Source organism: Eucyclogobius newberryi, unplaced genomic scaffold (genome assembly GCF_026437365.1).
Source record: "Eucyclogobius newberryi isolate DKJ021-1_F unplaced genomic scaffold, fEucNew1.0.hap1 SCAF_7, whole genome shotgun sequence".
Classification (NCBI taxonomy): domain Eukaryota; kingdom Metazoa; phylum Chordata; class Actinopteri; order Gobiiformes; family Gobiidae; genus Eucyclogobius; species Eucyclogobius newberryi.
In genome coordinates, this window is record NW_027316389.1 from 16,891,581 (window position 1) to 16,904,674 (window position 13,094).

The following is a 13,094-nucleotide window of genomic DNA, read 5'->3' on the forward strand; positions in this document are numbered from 1 at the left end:
AAAACAGGTGTTACTAAAGTTAGATCTGGTTATGAGACGGGAAGACTATAAAACAAAAAAGGTATGGTTTGTATCTGTTACTTTTGGATGGGCCCAGCAGACAAAGCTACAATTCAACATTACGAGTTATATTACAACAACATTAAAGCTAACACAGCTGAATAGTATAAATATGCAAAATGTCAACATTCACTAACTCCAGGTTGAGAACAATTACACGTTTTGTTTTGGTCTCTTTTGCAACCAGGCTACAATCAATAATTGGCATGCAATTTGTGTAGTTTTTAGTTAACCCTTGGGGACCTAATGGTATTTTTGGGTATTATTTCCACCTGGATTTCAGTTTAAATGCTTAAGTGCCACAAGTGAATGTTCAATTTTGAATTTGCTCCAGGTACACGCAAACTCTGCGCCTGTCCATGCCTGGGAGCTAAATCATACATTAAACCTCCTTTTTGACTTATTAACTACAATAGTCCTTCAATTTAACTGCCACAGTGTGCTAACGATACACAAGAGGTATACATTACATCCAGTAAACAAGCAAGTGTCTGGAAATAGAAGGAGTGGAGTTAATTTTGGGTCGATTTACTCTATAATGCCCCCTTTTGTCGCTGCATGCAAAACAGCCTGGGGACGACAAATCTCTTAATCCTGAGTGAGAGTGTGGGGATTAGAGAGGCTGGAGGAGTTTGCGAAGCCAGCGGAAAACAAAAGTGCCCTCTCGGCCCCCATCAAGTCAGCGTCCCACTTCACCTGGAGGGGCACGCCAGGTAAGCCCCCTACTCAAAAAAACACGCGCTCACGGCTGCACAATCAACACGGTTAGAGCAAAGGGAAGCAGCAAAATAACAGTTAAGGAAATCCCAGGGGGTAAATGAACAGGACATAATGATTTTGATAAATATTAGAAGGTAAGAAAGAAGGTGACTTTTCATGATTTCCCTTTTTTATTTAGTTTGGGTTGCCACAACGGATGTCCTAGAAACCAGCAACCAATTACCCCCAAAAGTGCAGAAATGTCACTTTATATCCTAAATATGAAGATTATTCAGTTAATAAATAATCCTAATTATTCAGGTCACAATATAATCGTAAGAATGAAATTCAGCAATTATTCACAATTATTGAGAATGTGTCAAAACGAAAGTGAAATTTGTAATTTTCTTACATTCCTGTAGTCTAACATGGTTCCATTCCTTAAGTTTGTGAGCAGCTTTAAACAACTGAACTTTCTGAAAGACAAAATAAATATGACAATAACAGCCAGATAAAAAAGTTCTTTACATTTTGATCTATTTTTGGGCAATATATTGAACAGAAAAAACATAATTTTGCTTCTAAAATTGGTTCTTACGATTATATTGTGACCTGAAAAATCCCTATTATGGATTAACCTAATAATCTTGAAATATCAGCAACAATGAACCATTAGGCACATAAATGATCTGAGGGGCACCAATCTGACCGGGCAGTTTGGACTGAATGACACAGTATTTGTGCAGCAGCTGCTCTGTTCCTTCTGCAATTAAACAGGAAGCCTTCAGTAGGCCTACTTTGTATTTAGTTCTTTATTAATTCAAAAGTACCTTGGACTCTAGTGTCATAAAGCTCTCTCTCTCTCTCTCTCTCTCTCTCTGCATGGTTTGAGATGCCTGGGGCAGCTACACAAACCACAGTTTAAACAGACGCAGACAGATCAGGGGCAAAGCTGGGAACAATTCTGATCAGCATACGCATTATACACACCTCAAGGAGCAAAACGATCTTTAGATGATGAAAATTGGCATCATATTCAATTAGAAACCGCGATGAAACAAGACGTGTGATGTGTCGAGCTGGTGCGCCTCCGCGGAGCTGACATTGAGGGCGAGCGCAAAGTCAAGGTGATTCAACTTCATGTCTAAATCGTGTTTTCATAAATGCAACAGAAAGTGTCAATAGTTTTCAGCCTGTAGTGTTTTCTAGAGCCTCGATCGGTTCTGTAGAAGAGCAAGAGAAGGACTTCATGTTACGCTGCAGAAGGGGCGGAGCAAAGACATTAAGGCCTGAATTAGGATTGTGATGCATGCAATATTTAGTATATATTAAAAAAAAATTAAACAAATCAGAAATAGTCACCTTTATTTAGCATTATAAACATCAAACCAATACGTACTTTTCACACATTCGAAGTGGGCTGGGGGAATGGGGGCACCACTGAGTATTTCTGCACAGCAAATGGCTAGCAGCGGCCCTGATTTCAGTTCAATCCATAAAATCAGACTAAACTGAATTACTTTTAATCTCGCTGTTTATAATATCATTATTTTTTTCTTTAGAAAGTTTGATTTCATAAAGTTAGACATGTGAAAGAAAGTAAATGAAGGCTTTCAATGTTGTTTAGCCATGGAGCCAATAATCATGAATAATTATAAAATCGTGCTGTTTCTTAATAATCGTAACACCACATTCTGATATTGTGACATCCTTATATCCTTGTTTGAAAGATTACCACATACCTTTATTAAGCGTTTATTTTTAATTAGCTTTTTTTTAAATCGCAATCAACGAATCACTGCCCTTTTTGTTGCTCTTATCCAACAATCTTTGAATTGCATTTCGTTACTGTGTCGCCTCTAAATATATCTTGGAAGTACATTTCAGTGTATGTTTTACCACCTCATTCAAGTTTATTGTCCCTCTCGGAAGTGAAATTATAGCTCAGCTGCCAAAGTATAGAAAAACTTGAACTGTTTCTAATTACAGGATTGGTTGGCATAATCACAAAAGTGTTTATAATCTTAAACATGTGTGTGATACATGAACCTCAACCATCATAGATTACTAAAACATGTAAGCAAAGAGATATTCTTTTTGTTCTCTCAGCGCATGGCCATTTTTGAAGGGTTTGTGTTGAGTAAAGATAACAACTACTCGATTACCAAACCTGTTTAGTTGTGATTAGTTGCATTAGTCCTACTGTAAGGGCCCAGTAAGTTAAAATACCCGCCATGCATAAATACGACCTCCTGGATATTATGAACTCCGTGTCTGGTTTATTATCCATTCCAAGTCAACTGACACTGCAGTGGTCTATCCATCAAATCCCAAGTTCGCTACACATCCACAGAGCCAAGTGTTGCACAAGACATGTGGCAATCCACTATTCATGTGCCATTGGCGGCTATTACAGAGAATAAAACATGAACTGCTGAGAATACTGCTGCCGAGTGTGTTCGTTTGCCTTAAAGATTCACTTTGAGAATCAAGAATAACGCTGACCAATAATGAAGTAATATTACCAACAGTGAGGGATTGTGTTTCCGATATCAGCTCAGTTTAATTTTCAAGCCTCGTAGTTTTATGTGGGAGCCATCCACTGTGTCTAAACTTGCACTATCTCAGCTCGTTAATTTCTCTCATTGTTATACCATTTCAATTACATTAGTCTGGCTGGAGCAGTAAAGAGAGGAGTTGTGTAAAATAGTCCTTTTCTTGTTGTACGTCTCACTTCGTCAGTGCAGTGGAGGAGATCTTTTTTGTCTCATTTTAACTAAGGACTTGAAGGACTTAAGCACAAAATCCGGTATTTCAAAGGATAGACACAAAAAATATGAAAACACTAAATCATATCTGAAGGAGCGATGCAAATACAGAGACAGGTTAGTTCATCATCATTATGATGATAATGATGATGTGTTATTGCAATAGTAATCTTGTTATGTTATGTATATACAAATATTTGTCGCTTGTAGACTTGCTCACAGTGGGAAGAAGACCCAAAACTGTTACTCAAGTAAGTATCGTATCAAAAAGTAAAATTTCTTGAAAAAGTTACTAATGTAACTGAGTAGTACCCACCTCTGAATACAGGATTCCTCAAGATCAAATGAATATTATTATGATACAATGCCCAACCTATGGGAAACACCGCTGCATTATGTGTAAAATGTCAATGTAAAGGTGTCTGAAGCCTGAATGCTACATAATACAGGACCTTTAAAGGCACAAATTACACACTTGTGGGAGAGTTGAGGCATACTCTTTTTCATTATATACAGCAGCAGCCTAGACTGGGAGCCAAGGCGGAGGCGGGTGAGTGCCATAGACTTTTGTAACTTTAACTACAAGCCACCCGCAGCAACAATCAATCCCAATGTTTGCTCCTATTCTCTAAATGTCTAGCGGACATCGGCTGAAATGTCATGAGGGGACAGAGTAGAGAAAGGATACTCACGGACGCACAGGTCGCCACTCTCGAAGTAACCAGGGCAACACTGCGAGCGGCGCCGGTACATGGTGCGCACTCCCCGCCGGTAAGCCGTCTTATAGCTGATCCTAAAATATAGCCACAGCGACATGTCAGGGTGAGCGCTGAAGGGCAGGACAAATGGAGGGAGCAGAAGAGGTGCGCCGCAATACAAATATCAAATGTCAATGTATTTTTCATTGTGGAACCTATATATATATATATATATATATATATATATATATATATATATATATATATATATATATATATATATATATATATATATATATATATATATATATATCAAGTGAAATTAATCTTGTATTTTTATATTAATTCTTTGTGTCAGAATTTAAATCATTCCTATGTTCAAATATATTTTTTATTTTTTTTCAATGCTTCACCCAGAGGAGGAGCTGTTGTCCCAACGCTGCTTCATAGACAGACTATTTAATGGAACTAGGGATCTATTTGTAATTTTCATTTAATTTAATATGTTTGTATGTAAATTATAATGTTTGTGAGCAATGTGGAACTTTCTGATCTGGAAGGAGGCCATCATCTTCCTGCCTTTGATAATGAATAACGAATGGATAATGAACGCAATAGAACAGAGAGCTTCTTCATACCGGTGCTTGGTGCATTTGAACCAGTTGAGGATGTCCGTGCAGCGAGTGTAGTAGATCTGGTCAAAGGGGTGAGCGTACGACTCCTGCACCGTCACTGCGTAGCTGCAAGACACAAGTGTAGTCAACAACATCAGCACACTCCGGTGACAGTAACAATACCATTGTTTTGATATGCACAAGCAGGTCTGGAGAGGGGCTCTGGTGAATCATACCAGTGATATATGCGATCGGTGTCAGGCGGGGAATATTGGAGCACCTCAGGGATTTCATTTTACCAGCAACAAGGTGGAGCCGCTCTCCCTAAGTACCCCACCTCGGTCAGCCAATAATCTGAACAATATATCTTCACCGTTTCCTTTCCTCCCCTTTGCATCCGGGACCAAAATGATTCCGGCGTATTTCTCACAAATGACAGTAGCGAGAGCAACTAATAATTATTCCGTCTGGCTGGCAGTGGTGATAGATTGGAGTGAGAGTACGCTGATCAATTTGCCTGCGTATCTCATCTGAGGCGCAGCTCCTCCCCTCGCCGGTCGCACCACCACGCAGCAGTGACAATCAATAATGCTTTGTAAAGACTTTACAAAACACAGCCCAAGTTTGGTTGTGAGCGTGTGTGTGTGTGTGTGTGTGTGTGTGTGTGTGAGAGGGCGACCTTGCCTTCGTAGAGGATGTTCACTCACCTCTCCCAGTGGCTGCAGACGTTGGGGTCGTCAGGGTTGAGGCCCCACACCGAAGCCCCGTGGACCAGCACAAAGGCCAGCAGGAGACAGCACGGCCGCATGTTTTACTCTGTCAAGACAATAACAAGATGGCGCTTTACAGCAGGACACAGATCATTGCTTGGGGTACATTTTTAATCAAAAATGTAACAGTAAGAGACAATAGGCATTCTGTGTCAGTTTGTGCTGTATTTTTTACATTTCAAAGTTACCAACTACAAAAAAACAAGATATTTTAGGCTTTTCAGTGTAGTATCACTATTTGAGTATCCCTAAGAAAATACTGGTTTTATGCTTACAAAATCCAACAATCGTACAAAAATCTTAATTTTTTAGGAGAGTTTTTAATATATTTATTTGCCCAATAAAATGTCCAAATACTGGGCCGAACAATCCGAACAAGCTAGATAAAAAATGTGAAAGGCTACCAATATCATCATACCACTCAACTACTAAGTCACTCATTATAAAATATGTCTGAAGTGTAGCTTTTGAGACTTTCGTAAACACTGTCTCCTTGAGTGGGACCTTCAGGACGAGCGCAGCGAGGGGCTCAGATTAAATGCCCCTCCACTCTGACAGCCGGCTGATTTGTTTAGGGCTGATTTCATTAGACGTATGGACGTATAGAAGAGGCTGCGTGCTTGATCCACTGCATGGCAGTGATGGATTCACTGCCATCATGGGTCCAACCTCACTGTTGCTACAAAAGATAAACAACGGAGACAACATGAAAATTTGACACAAAACAAAGTAAGAAAGAAAGATTTATGGTGGCATGACATTAACCGCATTTCTGAACCGCTGTGTCCGAATTTTTGCTCACAATATGTCTGGAATTTACTTGTTGGGTGTTTGATGGTGAAAAGTATGAAAGCAAAAGACAATTTGTAACTAAAATTAAAATTCCAATGATTAGTTGAGGGGTGTGACTACAGTAGCTCAGAGCATTTGTCGAGTGTGATTGGTAAAATTCTGTGAAATCCAACTTTCTGAATGATCAAGTAAACAGCGATATAAAAATGCACTTTCTTGAGTTGAAATTACTTACTCTTGCTTCTAAATTTGTCACAATTATTCTAAGTGTTTTTGAGTGCCCAAAAAAGTAGGACAGCAACTAACGATTATTTTAGTAATAGACTAGTGAAGTATCTAAACTGTACATTCTGTTCTCCTCCATCCCACTCGGTTTGTTTAAACTCTTATACAAGATGTTAGGAGTACTGAGGCCTGTTGTAATTTATTGCTAGGAGTACACCAGGCGAAGCTATAGGCCGAAAAAGGAGATATAGGTTTGAACATCGGCATACACACGCATGACTTCATTTCTGTAACTTTCCCCTGGTGCTACCCAAATAAGGATACCTTTACATCTTGTTCTCTCATTGGCTAATCCGTTGGTACATGGATAGGGTCATACCTGTCAGATATTGTTTATCGGTCTTTGTGCATCTTCAGTATATAAGGGAGGTGCGCCCAGAGAGGGGGGTCCCTGATCATCGGAGACCCGGGCGCTGTTTTCTGCTGTCCTGTATTTGACACTGCTTTCTCTGTAAATAAACTACCTTGAAAAGATTGCAGAGCTTTGTCAACGTGAATCCTTTGTCTACACCCTACGCCCCAAACGAGCATTGATCCAGCCACCACACTAGTCAAACAATTATTTCTTTAGTGGATAGAAACTTTTAAAATACATTATCAACCAAATAAAGGTTGAAACATGGAGACTGAAGGCTTCTAGATGGAGAATACGCATGAATAAAATTGTATTAATCATGAACATTTGAAGCTGTTTATTCTTTTTGGATATTTTGATTTAATAATGCTACTGTCTTTGCCTTTTGTTGTGTGTTTTTGAATTTATATAATCCAGGTAATAATTACAATAATCAAAATACGATTATGATTATCTTTCACAGTCAAAGAGCACAAAAAAGCACAAGTTTGATGTATTATTACAATTAATTACCTAAAAAATCTCGATTATTGATTAACCAAACAATCTCGACACATGCAACAACAGAAGTAACTTAACCACCACCAAATGCAGTACTAACACACTAAAGGGCTAGGGTTACAGGGTGGACATTTAAAGATGGAGGAATTCTTAACATCGTGACTCTTCATAGATCACGGTTGCCCTGCTTGTGCTGAAAGTGCTATGGAAAGTACGCTCAATATTTGTGAGTGACTCTATTCAATAACACTGGCATTCACATGTTGGGCTAATCTGCTGCATTGATAACTGTATGCAGTTGAGCAACACGTGAAGGGAAATCGATGAGGCCTGACTTCCTCTGAGCAGCAGTTCATCGGAGCAGACAGGGGCTAAAGGCGTGTTCATTTCCCTAACAGGACGATTAATTAACACGCCTGTTACATACCAGCCTCTCCAGCGAGGTGTCCCAGCGACGACCTGTGTAAAGTGTTATTACTACAGGTGTACAGGTGTAGGTACGTAACAAGTACATTTATTAATACATCAAACTGCAAGCGTCTGTGCATTCTAACTAGGGCTGTGTAATTAATGGAATTTTAATCGAGATTGAGATGAAAGTAATTTCTAATTTTCAGTTACGCTTCGGTCTGTTTAATCGAGGTCTAAAATCCAAACCTCTGTCAGTAGAAGCAGGTGGTTTGATGTTTTTGTGCAATAAATGTTATTTTTCTTCTTTGACATTTACGTTTTTTGTATGGGAAACATTAAAAGTCTGTATTGTTTATGGTCAGGAAATTAAGAATTAAGAAACATATTAAGAAACCTATCCCTTGGACAGTCAAAGGTGGTAAACTTTGGAAGTCCTTGTGTCCCGATCTGAAACTGGACTGACTAAAAAACATTTGTGATGACATATCAGATAATCTGCCTTTGTATACAAGTTCAATTTTATTTTAATATTAGTAAATGTTATATTGTATGCATTCTTTATTTATATACTTTTATTATTATGAATTGTTACATCTTAATGCCAAAGGAAGTTCCTAGTTTGTGTATTCTGTTCACTGGCAATGGCAACAAACCATTTTCCGATTCTGATTCTAAATGTGAGTCAACCTTGTTTGTAAAAGCCCTTCAAAGGATGGAAATTGCAAATTAGCCTTGGCTGTAAGTGTTGTTTTTAAGTTTACGATATTAATTACACATCTAACTTTTTCCTCACACCCTTATTTTTTATGTCGGACTAACTGGAACACTGGTGAATACATTTAATTTAATCTACTTAAATTTTTAATCATATTTTTTTGAATGCCTTATATATTTTTGCTGACTAAAACAACAAAAAAAAAAAAAAATGTAATCATAATGACAAAAACGATGAATAAAATGACAAACCGGTACCTTTTGTCAACTAAAACTATAGCTAAAAGTAGATGTATTTTATGTCTCAAACTGGAACATAAACAAAGTCAACAACAACGTCCCATGAAGCAATGTAGTTTTATACTGTTCCAATGTTATAATTTAACCAATACCAGCCACCCCTAATACAGCACCCTCTACTAAAACTGGTATGCCTTCTTAGTGCCTTAAATGTTGACATCATTTTATATTCTCATGGAAAACTCTAAAGAAGGCGTCAAAGAATATGTCAATGTTCAATCTTCCCAGCAGGTTTTTCTAACAACGGGAGAAAAGTGAACTGAAAAATAGCTTTTGTCTTTCTCATCCTGGTGCACTTTCAGGTGAATGGTTACCAAAAATATCCATCAATCTCTACTGTAGGGGTTAGTTATTTGCTTCATAAAGTGTGATAAACTACAACATAAGTTAGGCACATGACTCGGAGTGGGTGATAAATAGATGGATAGATAAATACTTAATTGATCCTGAGAACTGGCTCTGTTGCTCATATGCATCACACACCGTTCCCCCCCACCAACTGCAGCAATTTAAATTCTTTGTAGTTGGGAATCTAGTGTCAGACTTTTCACTTGTTCTTGCACTTATTCTACAGCCCGCGCTAAAGACCGGGAGGCGTTCACTTCACTTTTTCAATGGCTTGTGGTTTGAAAAGTGAGTGGTGGCTGTTAGAGGTTGTAAGGGCAAAGAAGACTGTGACAGACCATTATCCCGGCACGTGGCCTAAACTCACCTACTCTCCTCCTGCGCTGTGTCTGCGCAAGTGACAGGAGGCGCTGTGCTGAGAGCGGGGTGACGACAGGCTGCTGATCTGTGGGAGAAGAAAAATAATGAGCTGCTGATGACACACAAGCCCCTTTTCCCCCCGTACTAATACGTCAATGCAAACTCAAACCTCTCAATGTGCCAAATTGACTCTTTGGAGATTTAAAACATGTTTTAATGGCGATCCCTCATCAAAAACATGCCTGCAGTTGGGTTTGGTTTCATTCATGTTTACATAATCAGAGTGTATCAAAAAATTGTTAAGCAAGTACAAATTGATACTACAAATTGATCCTTTCAACAATCCCATTTATACAGAAATAATAACACCTAAATAGGACAAAATTGGACCATTCCTGAACAGTTTTATCTGTATTAGAACAAGTAACTAACCACTATTTTGGTTGATTGATTGATTTAGCAATTATTCTTTTGATGTTTGTGAATATGATTTTTACAAAGAATACATTTAGAACATGATTACAAAATTGACAAAACAAAATTGCATCTTCAGTAGAAACACGCTAGAAACAAGCTCAGTGTTGTCTAATAATGTACTGTGACTGCACTAGCCAGTATGCTGATGCTGTTTCATCCAAAACAGACAAAAGTGGTCAGTTTTACTTCACCACACAATTCAATTTCCTTCCAAATAAGCTGTAACGTGTAGTGTTGGACATTTTGAAAACGCTCCGTTATTGCCAAAAGGCGGTGTAAATGGAAAGTGAAATTATTCCACAGGAACACATTTTATTTTATAAACGCATGAAAAAGCGAAGCAGAGATGTTCATTAATCTTTAAAATTACAGGACGAAACTTAATTTCAGCTTTAAAATGGCGGTGTAGTCCAGCCTCCACACAGCTAATGGGGCTACATTAACTCAAGAGCTATCCAAACAACACAAGAGGCTCATCACTGCACCTACAAGAAGCAGTTATCGCAGCTCATTAGCAACAGCATTATGGCTATGTTAATACTGTGCATGTAAGCAGCCCATCACCATGATCCCTGCAGGTCAGGGTCACAACCTCTATCTTTGTTTCACTTTCACTGTCGTCTATAGGAAAAGGGGATTATGCATCAGTTTAAAATGAATGTTACATCATATATTGTAGAAAGAAATCAGCTGTATCATCTGGAAATGTTTTTAGAAAAACAATACAATCCGACTCTTTTCCAAGAGTCATTCACAATCTGCGAATTGAGTCTGTTTTTTTTTTTTATCCTACTCTGTGTAAGCCCTCCTGATTCCCAGACTCTATTTGCAGATTGAGAATGACTCTTGGATGAGAGTCCAGACTATACAACTGAATTTTGTCTACAATAGAACACTCCTGGACGAATGAGGGATTACACGATTACATCATGTATACATTTTTAGAACATTATTGGATGAGACAATATAATACGTGTAGGATAGATGGGATTATTATTTATTGGCAATGATAAGGTACTGAATTGAAATGAAGACATTTACTTTGTGAAATGCAGAAAGCTGTTTGCTTGGGCATGTGCTTTTACCAGGCCCGTCTCTGTGGATGGTTGGAATTCTTTCAGCAGCATATGAACAAAACATCGGCAAAACCAGACCCATATAAAATGCTCATCGCTGAGGCGCGCAGGCCTCCTCCTGCTCATATTCACTAAACCAGTTTGTTTCAGTTTTCACATCAATGTGTTCCACACAAAGTGCTCCCCAGAGATGGGATCTGTCCTAAATGAGTTTTTCTCCAGTTCCTCGTCCTTTTGATTACACAAAATACAAAATGCCTCGTCTCCGCGGCGGCTCATCCTGCTGACAAACTGCTGAAGGAGCATCTCTGAGACTGTGATGGATCTACAGTACAGGCTGTTGACAGAGTGCATGTGGTGCATATAAGGATAAGGACCTCACCAACACGGCCACCATGCTTCACACACACTCTGACATTTATGTCTCTACATACCCCCAACACATATACATGATGAAATCCATGGGCTTTCACTGAGTGACTGATTCAAGTGCGGTGCAATTAGGCGCCTGTCCTCAAGATGACCAGCGCTCGGCAGAATGACAGCCTGGCAGCGGTCAGGAGCCAGCTCCCATCATGGAGTCAGGCCAGAACATCGTCGTTCCAGATAATTCACAAGTTAACACCCAACAACAGACAATGGAAACATCATTCGGTTTAGTGTTTTTAGCTCGGAGCGGTCAGAGAATGCCCAATCACATGAGGGATTCTGAGTGCTCCTGTCTTTGTCTGCCCACTCTGGCTGCTCCAAATTCAACAGGAGGTTCTATATGCAATTTTTATGAGGTTCCATCCATCCACTGAATCAGTTTTGTAATGACTACTGAAGGATTCCTGGCGCAATCTAATTTGCACTGATCTAAAGGTTACAGGTGTACCCATGCGCAAAGAGGAGATGAGCAGGGCCACCTCTGGCGCTGGCTGTCGTGCGGCGGCGGGAGTCATTAGGAGTCAGGCCTCATTAGAGCCAGAGCACCACACACAGCCCCAATCCCTGCTCCAAATTCTCCCAGCCCCACACGGCCCCAACACGGGTCAAATACAACTAAAATAATACGTAATTTACAAACTGCTGTTTAATAGCCTAATCATGACATCACCAAAAGGTGATGTTAAATTAAGTGTACAATACAAAGAATATCCGGAACCAGCACAATGTTGTGAGTATAAGAAAACACTCTTCATCCCCAAGTGAAAAATCCTTAACAACACTACTATATTTATTATAGCAATACTTATGCATAGTAACTTTGAAGAAGGGATGTTGAGACACCAGTGGCCTGAAACTACAGAAGACAAAGACACAATAAACAAAAGCATCAATCCTACAAACCTTTTTTATTCTAAATGTAGTTTTGGCTCCGAGTTTAACAGTCTGTCTTCCTGGTTTCATAAAATGGTCCGACAAGTGGACGACAAGTAAAAACTGCCCTCTTTTCTGATTCTATTTCTCTACATAAATGTCACTTCAGAGAGCAGCGAGTGAGATGTTCACAGTTTATGGGGTCGGGATAATGCAGACGTCCTCACAGAGCCCACTAAAACATTCCTCCAATGTCAACACAAAAAAAAAAAATTTCATGTGACATATGGTGTATTCATGAGGTCTTCGGGTGCTTGGGTTTCATGAGCATGTTATCTCGGAAACTCAGGATTTTGATGCCACCAATAAGAGTCTGCTTTTTAGACCTAACATTAAAATTGGTTGTTGTTAGCCTCCTGAAAAGCTCAATGTTGTTTGTATTGGAAATCATCCTATTATTTTTACTTTAGTTAGCTAACGTTTCATCGTTCATTAAAAAATAGTGTCATAAAAAACAGTGTGATTTGTGTTAATCTGTGATATGGACAACCCACAGTAAACCCCTAG

At 39.1% G+C, this 13,094-nt stretch overlaps 2 protein-coding genes across 2 annotated transcripts in view; both read right to left on the bottom strand.

Annotated features, from left to right (window-relative positions):
* The window catches only part of megf11 (multiple EGF-like-domains 11), a 128,286-nt gene that overhangs the window by 96,059 nt on the left and 19,133 nt on the right, over nt 1–13,094 (bottom strand). The window contains exons 2-5 of the mRNA XM_072434606.1: nt 9,680–9,757; nt 5,547–5,655; nt 4,864–4,965; nt 4,220–4,320 (exon numbers count right to left, since the gene is read on the bottom strand). Of these exons, the coding sequence (XP_072290707.1) occupies nt 4,220–4,320; nt 4,864–4,965; nt 5,547–5,647 (304 nt within the window). The 5' untranslated portion in view covers nt 5,648–5,655; nt 9,680–9,757. The remainder of the gene's footprint in view (nt 1–4,219; nt 4,321–4,863; nt 4,966–5,546; nt 5,656–9,679; nt 9,758–13,094) is intronic.
* rpl4 (ribosomal protein L4) overlaps nt 1–13,094 on the bottom strand; it is a 132,736-nt gene that overhangs the window by 85,588 nt on the left and 34,054 nt on the right. The window lies entirely within an intron of this gene.